At 39.7% G+C, this 18,685-nt stretch overlaps 1 protein-coding gene across 1 annotated transcript in view; it reads left to right on the top strand.

Moving 5' to 3' along the window:
* The window catches only part of USP24 (ubiquitin specific peptidase 24), a 4,679,666-nt gene that overhangs the window by 4,366,257 nt on the left and 294,724 nt on the right, over window positions 1-18,685 (top strand). Inside the window, exon 61 of the mRNA XM_044085508.1 lies at window positions 5,068-5,133. Coding sequence (XP_043941443.1) covers window positions 5,068-5,133 — 66 coding nt within the window. The remainder of the gene's footprint in view (window positions 1-5,067; window positions 5,134-18,685) is intronic.

The raw sequence follows: 18,685 nt of genomic DNA, 5'->3' as shown, positions 1-18,685 counted from the left end.
CTTCTAGGCCTCCCAAAAACATCCCCACTGTTACAAATCAAGTTCCGGTTCCCACCTATAAGTAAAATTCCATGCTGAAAGCTGCTGATTTGTCCCAGAATTTTCTTATTCTCCATTGTAGCAGTGTTAGGTGGAATATAAATGCATGCCAGTGTAATTCTCCTCCCCTTGTCCAGTAGCCCCTTACTACTACAAATCTGACCCAATTATCTTTTTGTCCTATTTTATCCCTATTGGAGTTCCCATTTTCCTTTGTCCCAGATATTTAGCTGCATAACCATCCTGAAATCCTTTCTTTATCAAATTGACATGCTCAGTTCTTTCTGAAAGTATCTCCTATTTCTACTCTGCATTTCTTAATATAGTTCACTACTCTTCCTTTTTTTGTATATACCTGTGAGACCATTCATGTTCAAAGATAATGTGGAAAGTGTTGCCATTATGATGAGAAGTTATTATTCCCACCTGTTATGTATAACAGATTTTTTTTAATTTCTAGTTTCAGCTTTTGTGTTATGCATGCACTAATTATTGACAAGTTAATCGTTTGTACAGTTGTTTTTTTTTGTCATATTAATTTGAACTTATGTCACTTCTTACAAGAAATTTTCTTTTAATGGAAACCCTCAAACAAAAAAAAGTCCCAGAGCACCCCCATAATCTGTTAACTTAATATAAACACACACAACGTATGTACATCTTCAAATAATGATGTTTAATTCTCCTAATAGGAACAGCTGTCCCAGATTGGCAGATACAGTCACAGGCTTTACTTGACCTGTAATGTAGGTTATCCATGCTGAGACATGTGGTATAACCTGTTTCTAATTACACTAAGTGCTGTCTGTTTTTGTCTTGTCTTCATTTCTGTTCCAGAAGTAGAAAACAACTTGAATGCTTTCAGAAAACATTATCTTTTAGCCTTAAAAAGAAAATAAGTATTGTTTTTATTGCCCAAACTTATCAGCTTGTCTCCATAGAAACATGAGAACCAGATACAGCTTGTCTCCATAGAAACATGAGAACCAGATACACAGTTGCCTTCAGCTACAAGCTTCTCATGTTGCACTGTGAACATTTATTTGCTAAAGGAAAACTTTTCATTACATTCAGTGTTCTTTTATTTACCGGCTTCCACTTAAAACTTTGTTTAATCAAACTAAGGGCCTTAATGTAGACATTTCCCTATGCAAAAGTAAGAAAATGCATATCAGTTTTACTTGCATCATACTCTGTATATTTTATAACCCGTCCCTTAACCTAACATTACAGCCGGTTATCTTAAACATCTTTTTGTCTAGGATTTCTTCTCTTGTTATAGTGCAGTGCCTGCATTTCTTAAAACTAAACACACAGGAAGATAAGGGCACCTGTTTTACTTTAGTGTCCCTATAATGCACAAAAATAACTGAAAATGCTGTACTTTATAACATGCGGTATAAGTCTGCATTTCCTTCCTGTGTTCATGTGGGTTTCCTCCAGTTTGCTGTCACATTGCATAGATATGCAGTAGTTGCAGTGGACACACTAAATTTACCATAGGGTGTAAGTTTCCATGTGTGTGTGTGTGTGTGTGTGTGTGTGTGTGTGTGTGTGTGAGAGAGAGAGATGGAAGAACAGACACAGCAGAGCTAGCCACCCAGTAGGTGAAACCTTATTGCTAGATGATTGTCACTGTTGAAGTGATAACCCAACTCCATGTGCAAAAATAGGAAAAGGGGTTGTGAATGGATGGATGAATGCAGTATGTGTCATGTTTTAAAAAATACTGTTAAGAACAAAAGTTGGCTTACTTACAGTTGCCCCCCCCCCCCAGTAATCTTCCAAACATTGATTACAAGAAAGAGCACATATGCTTTGGGAATCCCCTGCAAGTTTAACACAGTAAAAACAAGTTCAGTATTTTCAGATTTTCTTGTTCTACCATATTTCACAAATGTGATTGATGCTTTGTAATCTCAAACGTATTCATTAATTTCAGAGTTGCTGGTTTTCTTCCTGTTGATATCCATCTCCCAACTCCAGTCTCTGGCTCATTTCCAATGGACAGCTGTTTTTTCTAGTAATTTCCTGTCCTTTTCTCTGTTTCTCAAGCATTTTCCTTCATGTTATTGTAAAAGATTTCATGGCATAGTCTCTCTCTGGGCTTTATTATCAGAAGAGTAAGAAGCAGAGCCCACTTCTGTTTGAAAAGTCACTTTTTGGTGGACAAACTTTTGTATTTCCTCCTTAACATGTTCTGCATCAAAAATGACTTTGACCCTCCAGGAAAAAAAAAATATTCTGAAAATAGCTGGAATACAGCAGCTTGAATCTCACACCTGCTTCTTGACATGCCCAGATTGCTGGAATGAATGTATTCCTTTTCTGCCTAGTGTACAGTGAGTAATCATTTTCCAGACTCTACTGTCTCCGACTTTTAGTACTTTCCCTCCTGCCACAGTTTTGTCAGAATTGACTCTTTCTGCTGGTGGGATTTCAACTTTACTGTTGGAGGTCTTTGGCTGCTTTCTCATGCCCAAGTTTGGAGCATACACACAATGTGCCCTTTCAGCTAACAACTCCTGTTGTGGAATACCAGCCTAGTTGCTTATTTGTGCTTTCATAAAATTATTACAGTCTGTTCTTTCCAGATTATCTGGTACAGCAGAAACTCTCATGTTTTCCTAACATATGTGGTCCTCTTAATTTTACCATTTTTTAAACCTTTCTTTGTGAACAGTATCATATTAGCCAGCCTTTTCCTCATTTTGACTTCCAGTTTTTACAGTTTTATCAGCTCATCTGAATATCTGTTTAAAGCTTCTTATATTTACAGGCTTCTGTTGCTTGAGCTGATATACTCTTTCAGTGTTTAGCTTATTTTTATCAGTTCTGAGCACACTTGACTTATTTGTCCTGTAGATTACTGGAAGCCATGTCTTGCACCAAAGTTGGAGCTTGAACTGCTTTCTGCTGAACAGCTCCAGGCTTCTTCCCAGCCACTGTTTTCTGCTCACCTTTTATGGTTAATTTTCTTTCATGTTCTCTAAATGAGTTTGATATCCAGGCAGTGCACTAACCAGTACCTGAAATGTACCCAAAAAGGCAATCTCACTGGCTCTCTCTTCTGATTTTCTGCGCTCATTCTGAGAGAGATAAAATTAAGTTGTTATTCAGTGTGCATCCATCTTGGAAGTCTTATTTCTGCTTTATTGACTGCTTTAAAGTTCTTAGAGAAAATAGGGATATGCTGAATCATCCTATTTGCTTCCTGAGGAATTTGTATACAGAGCAAGATACAACAGTTAAATCCAAATGTGGAATAATTGACTGGTTCAAGATTATGAAATAAGTGCAACAAGTCTGTATATTGACAACCTACTTAGCTAGTTTATGCACTAAATATGCTATGCAAAATGCTGTGTTTAATGTCAGATGTTGGCATCAAAATTTCTGGGAGAATTATTAACCCCTGATAGGCAGACGATAACTACTCTCATTGGTGAAAGTGTGGAAGCGTTGAAGAGCCTGTTGATGAAGGTGAAAGTAGAAAGCGCAAAAGCTGGCTTTGTTACCCATTGTCAAAAAGACTAAATGTTGATGCCATCTAGCTGTCTTGTTCCTCTGCCAATAAACTATAAACAAATGGAGGCAGTCAGATTTTATGTTCTTGGGTTCAAAGATTTCTTTAGATGGTGAGTGTACCATCAAATTGGGGAGACATTTTTTGAAAGGAAAGCTATGGCATATCTGTGTAAAACTTTAAAGGTAATGACTTCACACTATCAATAAAGTCTCTCTGGTTTTCCTAGTAATAACATGGTGGTGAGGAGTTGGACTCTCTGTAAGGCTGTGTGTCAGAAAGTAAATGCTTTTGAACGGTGGTGTTAGAGAAGACTTTTGAGAACTCCATGACCTACAAAAAGATCAAATCAGAAAGTATTTAAGGAAATAAATCCAGTCTGTTTACTGACACACCTGATAGTAAAACTAAAACTTAAATACTTTGGCTACATAATGCAAAAAGAGAATTCACTGTTGAAGTCAATGGTACTGCGAAAGAGCAAAAGGTGTGTGTTGGGGGGAGGTGTGACAGAGGCCAAGGTGGATAAGCAGTATTACTGAAGTAATGAATATGATCTTGCAAGAATATAAAAAAGCAGTCCTTGGCAAACAAGCCTGGCTAGTTAATGTTCATGAGATCAGAGTCAGATTCAACTATATGACTAAGCAGCAGCGAAGGACCTTTGCCTTTTAGGCAGAAACTGACCCATTTGCTTAATTTATGGACGTAGTCAACAGCTAATATACCTAATGCATTCACATGAAACACACACTGATTTTTTTTGATGTTTTTTTCATAGATCTCTGTACTTCTGCTTTTTTTTTGGGGGGGGGGGCAGTGAGGCAAAACACATTGAACTATTTTTCTTAGGAAGCAGACTACGAGAATTATTTAGACCTGATGATTTGTCTATTCCACTGAGAGGTAATAATCATGTTCTGCAAGTGGTGTCATCATCCATTGCATAAGGTGGGGACTTGTTTGATATGTGTATCCCAGAAAGAACCTGACCATGGGCAACTTTTGCAGCACCTTGCAATGGGGGGTGGCAAGTCTGTATTTCCACATCCACTCCTTTCCTGCACTATACCTCCTATGCAATATTATAACCTCCCAATGCCAGCTCCACCTAGCATTTGGAGTGCCAGTTGAAGCAGGGTCACCAGAACAAAGGTCAAGGTTTTATCCCATCCTTTCCATTAGAGCTTGCAGATTCTCTGGACTTTCAGAAATATCTATGTTATTTATTTTCCCCTCAAATTATTTAATATGAGAGAATGAGGAAGGTTTGAGAATGTCACCTTTCATTTTATTCAGTCCCTGTCACATAATTCCTTTTGACTTATGTGGTATGTTTTTAGGACACACTGCAGTCCACTTTTATTTTAAAATAGAGAAAGGATGAAATACTCATAATGGAACTGTATGAGGTATTGTTTGCGTTTGCAGATGGCATATGGTGATGTCATAAAAGTATTTAAACAGCAAGTGCTTATCTATGTTTTTTTTCTGTTGCACAGAGTCAGCTGGAGATGGCACCACCTCATGAACTGAAAAACATATTCCAGTTGTTATATGAGATTCTGGTAAGAGAAACTTAATTTTTTTATATGTTGTAGAAGTGCAACACAAATATGTTGTTTTATTAATAGTCTTATTGTGTTACGTGTTTGACTTCATTAATGATAGTACACTTGTTTAGAGAGAGTTCCAGGGCCGTGTTTTACTTTTTTGGGGGGATACTTTCTACTATTTGTGAATCCAATTTTGCTTGGACTAACGTATCTAATAACTTAATATCAATAAGACTTTCACATAATTTAAACCCAGGCAGGAGAACATTAAATATGAACGTTAGCTCGTATGGCTTATATACAAAAAATAAAAGTACCATCTTTGTTTATGTTTAAATGTTATTTCTAAAGTTTTTACGTAATGTGGTAGCACTTAGTTAATTCTGGGACTTATCCATTTATATGCATGTGTGTATGTGTATAGATGGTTACATTTCAAAATATAGAGTGTATAAATGCATGTTTTTTGAATATAATGCTGAACTAAAAAGTTTGTGTAGTGTAGGTTAAGTAAGAGTGTGCAGTTCAATTTGTGTGGCTGAGAAAAGGAATGGCCACAACAAAAAGATTATTGTCACTAGTACAGTCAACAGGATGGTTATGCAATACTTTTGTGGAAACGGTTGTTCTGCATTTCTGTTTTCTCCGGCTCTTCCAAGTAGGTGTATTTGGATCTTACTGGATTCCGTCATCTTTACTTTGGACACGTGCTCTTACTGTCTGCCCTAATAGGACCTTCAGCACCGATGGTTTCTTCAGTGGGGTTGAGACGGATCAGTCCTATTGATCTGACCCCCCTTTGTAGCCAGACTTTGTGCTGAGGGCCCCGATGGAGAGGTAAGATTTTTGTCCAACTCAAAGTTCTTAACCTGCTTGCAGTGCGTCAGGTGTATCCACGAAGCTCGTTCTGCTATCTTGACTGCAGTGGATGTCGAAAGAAGCACCTGGTAGGGACCTTCCCACCTTGGTGATGCCCAGTTTTTTCGCTTGACGATTTTGATCCACACCCAGTCTCCTGGCAGTCGGTTTGTTTTCTATCTGAAACAGAATTTGACTGCAACAGATGTTTATAACTCAACAACTTTTTCATATATTCAGCTAGTGTGAAATCAGCTTCCTGGTTTGATGACATGAGAAGTTTCCACTGGGGTGTATAATAAGCCCTTCCAAATAGTTTTTCAAAAGGAGTCTATCCTTTTGCTGTAGGGACAGTTCTCATGCTCAGCAGTGCCAGGGGTAAACAGTGCAACCAAGTTTTTCCTGTTTCAGCTATTAATTTTCTCAGTTTGTTTTTTAGTATACTATTATGCCTTTCAACTAGCCCTGCAGTTTGCAGATGGTATGCCCAATGATTTTTTAAAGAAATACCAAAATGCTTACTCAACTGCTGTATGGTTTGATTTACAAAGTGTGTACCATTGTCACTGTAGATTCTTTCTGGAATACCAAACCTAGGAATGATTTCCTTGACAAGTACTTTTGCCACTGTAGCTGCATCTGGATTTTTGGTTGGAAAGACTTCCACCCATCTGGAAAACATATCTACAATGACAAGACAATACTTCTTATTTTCACATTTGTTCAATTGTATGAAATCCATACAAATAGTGTGAAACGGATATGGTGGTGTGGGGAAACTCCCTTGCATGGGCTTTATCGCCCCCTGTGTATGATGTTTGTTACAAATCTGACACATCAAACAAAATTTTTTAGAGTAGTTTGTAACCAGACGTTGTGAACACCTGGTTCACCAGCTGTACCATCCCCCCTGTTGAGACATGGCACTGCCCATGGCTCAACAATGCTGCATAGTGAAACAAATTAGAGGGTAGTATCGGTTTTCCCTCTCTAGAGATGTACAGCCCCTTTTCGAGGATTGCTCCTCGTTTTATCCATCGCTGTTTTTCAGCTTGCGTACTGAGTGTCTGCATTGTTTTTAACATATCTAGATCTAAAGTTTCAGAGGGTTGTAATTCCTCATTTAAAAGAAATACATCTGTGGCTGCTTGTTTTGCAGCTGTATCAGCTCTCGCATTACCTTTTGAAATCCTATCTTGTTGCTTGGTGTGAGCTGTGCATTTACAAATGGCTACTTTCTGAGGTAACTGAATAGATTCTAAAAGATCTAAAATAAACTGTGCATGATTTATAGGTTTGCCAGTAGATGTTATCATTCCCCAGTTTTTCCACTGTTGCGCAAAAACATGTACAGTAGAAAAAACGTACGGGCTATCAGTAAAAATGTTTACACATTTACCCTTTGCTAAGGTACATGCTCGTGTCAGGGCAATCAATTCTGCTGCCTGTGCAGATAAGTTGTGTGGTAAAGGTTTTGCTTCTATAATCCCAGTATCAGAGACTACTGCATATCCTACTAGGTTCTGTCCTGCAGGACCCCTTTTGCACGAACCATCCATGTAGTATGTCACCTCGGCATCATCCAAGGGGACATCTGTGAGATCTTTTCTAGGTAGTGTCTTTTGCTCAATTACCTGCAGGCAGCAGTGCGGTGTGCCGTCTGCAGGGGTCAGGAGCAGAGTAGAAGGGTTTAAAGTCGTGCATCGTTCAATTGTCATATGAGGTTGGCTCAGTAATATAGTCATACAGGAAAGATGCCTAGCAGGGGAAAGATATGCCACCTTTTCTTGTAGTAAAATAATCGCGACTACATGAGGTACTCTCAAAGTGAGAGGGTGGAACAAGACTACTGATGCTGATGCCTGTACTGCCATTGCAGCTGCAACTACTGCTTGTACACAGTGGGGTAAGGACCATGCCACTGGGTCTAGTTGTGATGAGTAGTAAGCAATGGGGCGTTGCTTATCCCCATGCTGTTGTGTTAACACTGATGTCATGTAACCCTGCTTACTATCTACAGTTTGGAAAAAACGTTTATGGTAGTTTGGCAATCCCAGAACTAATGAGGACACTATTAACTGCTTTAGTTTACAGAAGACAGATGCTGCCTCTGGTGTCCATTGTAACAAATCCTGCGCTGCCATAGGCTTCTTATATATAAGGTCAGTCAGAGGTGCAGATTCCAAGGCATAGTTTGGAATCCAGCTCCGGCAAAAATTAGTTGTACCCAGGAAGGACATTATTTTCTCCTTGGTAGTGGGTTTTGGTGCTTGCAAAATTGCTATTTTTCTGTCCTCATCTAACGTTCTACCTTCCTTGGATATTACATATCCTAGGTATTTGACCTGTTTTTTCCAAAGCTGCAGTTTATTTTTATTTACCTTATGTCCCTCAGCGGCTAAAAATCATAGAAGTACTATGGTATCTTCTCTACAATCCTGCTGGGTGGGGGCCGCCAGCAAGATGTCATCAACATAAAGTAAAATCTGACTGCCTCTCGGTGGGGTGAATCCCGCCAAGTTGCTTGCCATTTCTTGTGAGAATATCGTTGGACTTTCACAATATCCCTGTGGTAGTCGCATATATGTATACCTTTTCCGCTGAAATGTAAATGCAAACCAATACTGGCTATCAGGGTGTATCGGTATCGAAAAGAATGCGTTGCTGATGTCTACCACAGAAAAATACTTTTGTTGAGTTTTCAAATCATTCAACAGGGTGTGTGGGTCTGGCACCGTGGGTGCCCTTGGTATTACTGCATCATTTACGGCTTGTAAATCCTGGACCATATGCCATTCTCCATTGGCCTTTTTAACTGGAAATAAGGGTGTGTTACATGGTGAATCGGGAGATTCTACTATTATCCCTCCTTTAAGTAAGGCTGCTATAATAGGCTTTATCCCTGCCTCTGCATCTTTTCTTAAGGGATACTGTCTTTTTTGTGGTCTGAATGCTGACTTTAGCGTGATAGTAACTGGTCCCGCTGTACGAATGAGTCCTACATCTGATTTCCCTGTTGACCAGAGAGTCTCTGGTATGTCTCGTAAGGCATTGTCTTCCTCCTTTAATAGGAGTGTCGATCAGCTGTCCTCGCTAGACTGCAAGTGCACAGCTGGGTTGGTCTGAGTTATCCAATTCAACTTTTGTACTTGTATTCCTTGTTCTGACAGTTCTAGTTCTGTCTGTTTCTCCCATCTCGTGACTTTTTCTCCTAGGTCTGCCCATTCTATATTTCTGTTTTTGGTTAAGCTAACATGTGGTAATCGATTAGATTTATAAAGTGCAAAGAACTCCTGGGGCAATGAACAGCTGGCTACACTGTTCCCTTCTGTGTCCCAGTACAGGTTACGCAATATCAATCTGTTTGCATGATTCTTAAATAATTCTTGCTCATATTCCTTATCAGGTCCTGGTGTGTTGCAATAATACAGGGTACAGTGCAACAGGTGTTGCTTATCAATGTCAAGGGAGGGGAACTTGCTGATGGCTAGGTTTATTAACTCTTTGGTCACAGTCCTGGACCAGTCGTAACCAAGTCTTGGCTGTACCAATAAAACATTTCACCCTCCAATTACACTACAAAGGTGTTAATTTGTCGCTGTGCTTCCATACCCTGCATGGTTGGGACTACTGCTATACCAAATAGCTGCATGAGGTCTCTGCCCAAGAGGTTTACTGGGCATTTTGCAGAAACTACAATTTTGCTTCTTTGTGTCAATCCTGAGACTGGATCAGTTATTGCAATGTTCCCGGAGAGAGGCTCCCGATACAGCTGTCCATTAGCTGCTTTGACCAGTATGTAATCAGGTGACTGTGTTTTCTGGCAGTTTGGAGGGGTGTATCAGGGTTCGTGATGCCCCTGAGTCACACAAAAATTTGACCTCCCTCCCTTCTACCAAGAGTGTAACTTCTGGTTTCGTGTCTGCTAAATAGAGCTCCAAGCTCAATAAAGCTAGGTCTAATATTTCATTTTCTTCATTGTCACTAACTTCCTGCACTTCCTCTACTCCCTCTATCACATTCTCATTTGTCCTTTCTTCGCTAGCCCCTTCTAGTGATTCTTGACTACCATATAGTCAGTCCTCACCCTCCTTGTCTTCCGTTGTTGCCTTCTTGTTTTTCTTGCAATCCCTTGCCAAATGTCCCTTTTTACTGCATTTAAAACATTCTCCCCTTTTCTTTCGCCCTTCAAAGTCCTCCGATCGCTGATCAGATTGTTTGTTTCCCTGCACGTTTTTCTTGCCCTTTTTCCCAGACTGTACTACATAAACTTCTGCTCCATCTACTACAGAAAATACTTGAGCTTTCTTTTTCTTTTTGCTATTAAAGTGCCTTTTGGCATGCCTGGCATATTCAAGTAATGATTGTAACCTGCTTGTGCAATGGTCTACCATGTGTTTTGTAATAAAACTGCTTATAGGAGTGCTACTGCCTTTTAAAAATGCATTCTTTAGCTGCTGTTCATATGGGGAATCTTGTGTTTGATCTTCAGGAACCTGCATTCCACAGTGGTTATTAAAACATTCTAACAATCTAGCATAAAACCGGTCAGTTGTTTCACCTTCTTGTTGGATGCATTGATTAATGCAAGTCCAGTCTGCTCTAGGTTTCCATTTTTCAGAGATGCGGTCTGTAAGATTTGTTACTCTGGTCTAATTCTGCGCTGCTATGTGGGAGGGGTCTTTGTGGAGCGTCACGGGGATTCCAGTTCCCACTAATCATGTACCAATCTGGCCCTACTATTTGTCTAACTACTTTTTCTATTTCTTCTCCGTTTAGGTTATAACTCAACCTCATTCCTTGTAAATCTTCTGAGACTTTTCTAAAATTAACCTTTGGATGGGGAATTCCCTCAGTGGCTTTCCGGATATCTTCTGGAGTCCAAGGTCTATACACTATGATAGTTGGGTCCTGATTGTCTTGACCTGCCTGAGGATTGGGTACTTCTGTAAGCGGGCATATTTCTAATTCTTCACCTATAGATCGTGAATTCTTAACTATTTGCCATAACTTGATACCTTCTTCTGAATTACCTGCCTTTGTTCGGGACCTGGTCCTGATGGGATCTCTAATTTTAGTCCGTTTTAATTTCACAATATCTCTATCTTCAGTGACCACAGGATATAGTGGGGGTGGACTAACCTGTTCGCTTGCTTCATATTCTGGTAAGGGAGCCGGAGGTGCTGATGCTATTACTAAGTTATTATCCTCCTTTTCTAAAAACATTGCTTTTGAATCTTTGTTTTTTTTGTTCCCTACGGTTTACTTCCTCCAGCCACCTGTGTGCCTGAGGAATTCCTAATCGACGTTGCTTTTTTACCCAACCCTTGGAATCGTTTTTGAGCTGTTTGATAAGCGAGGATTTTTCTAATTTTCCATTGAATTCGTATTTATTAACCCATTTTGAATAATATCCAATATTGTTGGTGCGCTGCGACTTCATATATTTTGCGTCTTCCGTTAACGGCGGATTTTGGGGTCTTTTTGTGCAATTATTGCCCATTTTGTTTTACCCTTTGATCGTTGCGTAACTTCTCTTAATTTTTAACGTGGTACCACGGATTTTGTTATAGTCTCTTCAGAATGACTGCCTACTTATTCTGTTTCTCCTGATCTATGACAAGACAGTAATCTTTTTTGTCCCTGACTTGCAAGAAAAATAAAATCTGACAAAAACAATACACATCTAGTCCCTGATCTAAAATAGAAAACAGAAAAAAGTAGATTCACCTTACCTGAGCCTACGTGATTGATCACCGATTCGCGGAGACCCGTCCTTCAGTCACAGATCAGAAAGTGGCTGGCCTCTTTTGAACGACAATTCAGTCGGAGGACTTTCCATATAAGAAGAACCAATTTAGTTTCTTCCCCGTACGGTTTCAACCACCTGGCCGTCTGATCCGAGGTGAAGAGAGGGTTCCGGTCAGAAGGACCAATCTGTAAAAGGAAAAAACGTCAAAGACCAATGCACGTTAGGTTCAAGCAAGGCACCCTTTATTACTTGCAGCAAGGAGACAAAGCATGTAGGTACAGGATTTGTCTGGCTCTTTGGTGATCAGTATGTTATTCTTATACAGTTTTCTTCATGTCACACAGAAAATGTTACTATTCTATTGCTGATGTAGTTGGACACGGCTTTCTGTATGTTTCACAGAAAATGTTACCAGACTTATTGCTGACATGGTCAGATTATTTGCTGTCTTGCAAAAACATTTTGAGAAAAACAACCTGGCCTTGGGCTTATTTTAGCCCACCTTAACTTTTCAGTTCTTCAGTTGTACAGTTCTAATACATGTGTTACATTTTGTCTAGATTCAAGGTACATTTCTAGCTTTGGTACAAGTAATGCTGACTATGGTTTATACTTTCAAGCATCTATTGTTTTCTCTAGCAGCTGCATATTTTCTCATGGCATAAGCAGAAATGAAATATCTCTTTGTTAAGTTTCATGACATTAGCAGAAATGAAATGTCTCTTGTTATTTTCATGACATTAGCAGAAATGAAATGTCTCTTGTTAAGTTCCTAATAGCTGTGCAGATTCATGCAGTGTGAGCAGAATAAATGTATTAACCCTTTTAAACCTCGAATGCACTAAGCATGCATATTACTATTATATATTTTTCTAACAATTTGAAACTGTTCATAATTCCCTCCACCGTGACTAAAACCCCAGTTCCAGCTGAAGAAAAGCAACCTGAAAGCATGATACTGCCACACTACCATGCTTCACCTTGAGGATGGTGTTCTTTTGGTGATGCGAAGTGTTATTTTTGCACCAAACATACCTTTTGGAATTGTGGCCAAAAAGGTCAACCTTGGTCTCCTCAGACCATAACACATTTTCCCACATGCTTTTGGGAGTCTCGATGTATTGTTTTGCAAATTTTAGCCTGGCCTGGATTTTTGTAAGAGAAGGCTTCCGTCTTGCAACCTTACTCCATAGCCCAGACATACGGAGAATATGGGAGATTGTTATCACATGTAGTACACAACCAGTACTTGCCAGAAATTCCTGCAGCTCCTTCAGTGTTGCTGTAGATCTCTTGGCAGCATCCCTGACCAGTTTTCGTCTTGTTTTTTCATCAATTTTGGAGGGACATCCAGTTCTTTGCAACGTCACTGCTGTCCCATATTTTCTCCACTTTTTGATGACTTCCTTCACTGTGTTCCATGGTATATCAAATGCTGTAGAAATTATTTTGTACCCTTCTCCTGACTAATACCTTTTAACAATGAGATCCTTTTGATTCCCTTTTTATATCCACTGTATATATGTGTGTGTGTGTGTGTTTGTGTGTGTGTATATGTGTGTGTGTGTATGCATACACACAAATGTATGTATATGTATAAAATATTGAAAACGCATGTGGTTGACAAGTTAGTGTAGTTGTAAAAAGAGTGGCTGCTGACTGCAGAAATTGGACTCAGCACATTGAAACATCTCTCGGGAAGGGGGGTTCTTATATGACCTTCCCATTTCTCCCTTCCCGTGTGGTAATGTGGTATGGTTTGGGTGAGCATGCAGTGTGAGCAAGCAGTGTGTCATCCGCCTGTATAGCAGCTAAAGCTAGGTCCAGTCTACACCCTTTCAACCCCCCCCCGCTTTTCAGGTGACGTCCCCGGTCTCCACTAAGAATCTCTGTATGGAGAATACCCATGCACCACTTTCTCCCTGGAATATAGGGTACACCTATCTATTCCCCTGCCATTCCATCAGTCCCCTGAACTACTAATAAAACCCAGTTCACCTGGGCCACAATTAGGGCTTTTATCAATCTACGCCACCAGAGTGGCTTGAGTGAAAGCTTTTTTGTGTGAACGCAGTTTGGTTGAATTCAAGGTTTATACAGTGTAGATGAACAGGGGTGAGCAGGAAAAAAATGAATATTTGAAAAGATAGTGGTTGAGGAAATGTGCAAGGTTGTGTTATAATGGTTAGTTTCTATGTGACAGTGTTCATGGATGAGGATTAGGTTAAGATTTAGGTATGGGGATCGATTTAATGCTGTATCTGTTTCATGTTGTGCATTTACTTTGCCCTTTTGTCTTGTGTTACTGTTAGAGAAATGTTTTTTAGTAACATAATGTGTTAAGTTGGGGTTTATGACAGGGGTAATTAAGGTTAGCACACTTGTAAGGTGGTGCAGAGGGCTTTGTCATACTATACTCATATGCTAATGATAACCCTAACCCTTACCCTGTTCCTAACCTCACCCCTACACATTACATTAAGAAAAATCCATTCCCTAACAAATATTGCTACAAAGACGATTGATCTAGTTTTTTTGGCTTGGGTTTGCTAATAATGGGAGTGAAGCGTTCACTGAGTTGTAAATGGTCTTTAGTTTTCAGTGATTTGTGTTTTCAGTCTTTTTTTTGTCGGTCATTTGTGTATTGAACAGTCATAATGTAATTGTGTGTGCGTGTGTATTTGTGGAGAGATATATGTGGTGTGTGTTGATTTGTTGAGTGGCATCTCAACAAAATATTAGTTGAAATTTATGTCAACAGACCTAAAAAATGAGTGAATTGCTACAAATGTGTAGAGGGAACAGGTCCATCAGTGGCCTTTTCCTGTATTCACCTAAGTTTCAGTTGTTTGGTTTAATCAGGTTTCAGTTTACTGAACCCGGAACTCAAAGTGAATGGAACCCTCCATTTTTTTTTTCTTACTACCAGTAATAGTGTGCTTGCTTAGATGTACTGTTTCAGCTTTCTAACCTGTACATCTTGTAGTTTTCTGTAACTGTCTGGGTGTACCTCCCCAAGCCACTTCCTACCAGATGGAACCTTCCTGTATGTGATAATTTTATTGTATTTTGAATTTGTTAACTGGGGTCGAGCACTGATCCCATTAGACCTATTTCATTCTCAGCCTGGGGAATAGATATGTGATATTATATACAGAGTAAATGACAAAATGCAATGTATACAGATATTGTATGCAAAGTGAATAACATAATTGACTTGAGGGTATAAAGGCAACAGATAACATTATATATATAGCAACAATAATTGAAAAAAAATACTATTTACATGCATTATATACAGAAAGGAAACCAGAGTTGACATGCTGAAAGAATTGCAATCAAAGATAGAGTCAGAGCCAAAGTATTTAAAGGGAAGAAGGGAATGAAGAGGTTAAGATATATGACTAGAGAGATAGCAGTTGCATTTTCTAGGTTAGAAGATAGAAGATTAGATAGAGGAAGCAGACCACCAGACAACCTAAATAATTTATTTTGGACTCCAGACATCCAGAAGAACAGACTTTAAAGAACAGCTCTGCTAAATTTTACTCTTGATGTTACACTACCACTACACAAGGCACCCGGGGTGGACACACACACACACACACACACACACACACACACACACACACACACGCACACCACATAGAAAGGAAAACTTGCACAACACTACCCCTTTCTCTAACCTTCACAACCTGTGCACACGCTCCGTGGCCTAATGCAGGGCTTCCAGTATAACCAAAACTTTAGGCATTAGCATCCCAGACACACACTTAACCTTTTGCGCCTGCATGTGTGAGCATTCACAGATACACACACTAAATCTGGCCACATCCCTTAGCCTTTAGTCTAAAACTAACCCACACGCACTGCTACCTCTAATGCTGAAACTTATGGCATATCCAAAACTTTCTGCATTAAACTCCAAAACAACCATCTACTGTCTGCAATCGGACTTCCTTCTTTCTGTATCCATAACATACAAACCAACTCCATTCCATCAGAAGTCTATTGGACTAAATTGCCACACACTGCACTCATACATACTCCTACTCCACATCCACTCATATTCCCATTTGCACATTGCTCAACTCACTCACTGTTTTTACACAGGTTCATAGGTATATACTAGGCTAACAGACCACCAAGGCCTCTGTAAGCCTAGCCGTGCCATCCAACATTAATGTGACCCAGTGTATCATGGACATTTATTAGGAAGGGGTATGTTAGCTAGGAAGTTTCTAAAGATTATGGAGGGGTGGAGGGTACATTAGTTTGGGCATAGTTACTGTCTATCAGAAACATGGGGTCCAGACCCAGGATGAATTTCCAGTTTCCCATCCATTGGTCAGGGTTATGCTTAAATAGGGTCAGGAATGGATTCTGCTTCACATGGATGGAAAACCTGTTCCAGAGAATGGTGATCCTCTAAGATGCATATATATCTCGCCAGAGTGCCCTATTTATGTTGCAAGCAAGATTTAAATTCTTAGATCTAGTGGATCTGATGATGCTAATTTTGCAGATGTGTAAAAAGTCCATTAGAGCTGTATCTGAGGGGGTGGTGGATGTGACATATGTGCTGAATTTGTCAGACAGCAGATTATCTATGTTGCTGTGCTCAGTGAAAGTGACACCAATAACCACCAGTTTGGTACACTATGTGCTGTCTTTGATGTTATGGTCATAGCTGTAGAACGTCTTGTGTTTATTTTTTTAGCCTGTGAGGTTATTTTGACATTGTAATTGGCCTTGTTGGACTTAATTAGTCCTCTTAGTTTCCTGTTTACTTTAATTAGAGAGCTGTCATTATGGGAGATGTTCTTCCGGATTTTTGCCATGACGTTTTTATTTTTGTTATATCCGCTATTAAGATTAGAATTCCAACACTGTGGTTTTCTTTTATAGTTTATTTTGTGCTTACTTCTAGTAAGTAGAGCAGCCTGTATGCGACCATTTACATGGTTGTAGAGGGACTTTTAACAATTCCGCATAGGTTGCTGTGAACTCGGGTTTATGAGAGGCACTGAGTTTTGACAAACTATTGCTTAATGGGGATCTGATTTCCTTTGGAATAGTTAATAAGTGTTACTTAGTTCGCTGGTGTTACCAAATTGATTTTTGTTTCTAAGGTGACTGCTTTGTGGTCAGACCTGCCAGTGAGGCGTTGACACTGGGAGATGTGTAGTTCCCTGCTCTATTGGTGAGTACGAAGTCCATTGTGTTTGAACCTCTGGTGAGCATGCACACTATATCTGGTCAAGGCTATTTGTGTTGTTAAAATCCAGGAATTGTTGTGCCTGCAAGTTTCAGGCACTGTGTATTTGCCATTCTATGTAAGGCTAATTAAAGTCCTCCAAGGATAGTGTATTTGGTTTAATAGTGAGTGACTGCAGTAGGTCTAGGTATGAGATGGAATTCTTGGTACATAGAGGATGACCTGTAACTTGCTAGATTATGGTACTAGACTTTGTCTATGGTGATTTGCACCTGGATAAATTCCATGTCATCCTGTTTAACCAACATAGAGGTATAGCTGTTGCTAATGTAGATCAAGACTTCTGAGCATTTTGTTTCCTCCTGTGCAGCTGATGGTCGAAATGTATGAAAGGCACTGAAGTCTTGCACTGCTGGAGTATTCTCTGCAGATTTAAACTATGTCTCGGTAATGGCATAAATGTTTATATTCAGTAGAGTGAGGAGAAACTTGTATGGTGTGGAGTTTAGTAACACCTTAAGGTTTCTTTGGGTTTTATTGCTGTGTCAGTAGGTTTGACAATTTGGCATTGCCTAAAAAAGGCTGTAAGGGGTAGGTAAAATTTTAGCCAATATTCGGAAGCCAAGGGGGAGACAAGTGCAGAGGATCCTTTGCAAAACAATGTAGTTTAACCATGTCCTCCCATGCTGACAAATATTGACTCTCCCCTGGAAAGACACCAGAAATTAAGCCAGTTATTGATGTCAATCATCTTTTGTTCATTCTATGACATCATTCTTGGTGAAGGTCAAATGCTGCTCAGTGCAAGGCACATACCTGTCTGAGACGTGCATTCAGAGAGAGATCAGTAATGTAATATGATAGAATCATACTGGTACCTTTGGTGTAAGTGACTTTAGTGCAGGTGTAACTTGGTGGTTACTGGCTCCAGATAAGCAACTGTTATCCTGTACTTGTTTAGTCTGGTGATTGGGGCATCATGTGTGCTGTACAATGAAGTTCCCTATGACAAGAGTCTTAGGTAATGTGTTTGCTTGCCTTAAGGGCTTTGCTGCTTGGATTCCACTGGGTGTAAGCATATATGTGGAGTTTTGATGCTGCTTTTGGTAAGTGCTTTAGAGACTGTTGAGGATAGGCTTTGCTATTTATAGGATTAGGAGGTCTTTGAAGTTTGGGAAGATTGCTTTTTAGTGCCTCAGTGTAAGTCTGTTATTCTTGTGATTCCCCTAGCCAGACTGCATATGACAGAGATATGATGGTTTCTAAAAATCACTTTCATCCAACATTTTACATCATCTGGGGCATCCAGTTCCAGTTTGGGCTTTCAAAAAATAGAACTGCATTGGCAGGGGCAAACATATTCAACTGGACCCAGGTCTCCCTGTCTGTCTTCAGACTCCAGACCATTTTTCTCACCACAGATGCTTCAGATTTTGCTTTCGGAGCAGTTTCCAAGGGGGTAAAGGTGGAAGGCTTGAGGAGTCGTTCAAACATTAAAAAGCACACAAGTCTATAGGAGATGTTGACTGTGATCAGTGCCTTGAAATTTCATCATCTGCTATGGTCACTGGGACATATTCAGGTGATTACAGACAATACCACAGTCAAATGATACATGAACAAGCAGTTAGGTACAGGGTCGTACCAACCTGTACAGGCTGGTTATGATGGCTTGGGAGGTTGCTGTTCTGCATTCCTTAGCCTTCCAAGTATCTTACATTCCATTAGATGAAAAA

Source organism: Protopterus annectens, chromosome 10.part0, assembly GCF_019279795.1.
Source record: "Protopterus annectens isolate FY-2018-M chromosome 10.part0, PAN1.0, whole genome shotgun sequence".
Lineage (NCBI taxonomy): Eukaryota > Metazoa > Chordata > Ceratodontiformes > Protopteridae > Protopterus > Protopterus annectens.
The sequence above is the reverse complement of the archived record's forward strand: the minus strand, read 5'-3'. Positions and strand labels throughout refer to the sequence as shown.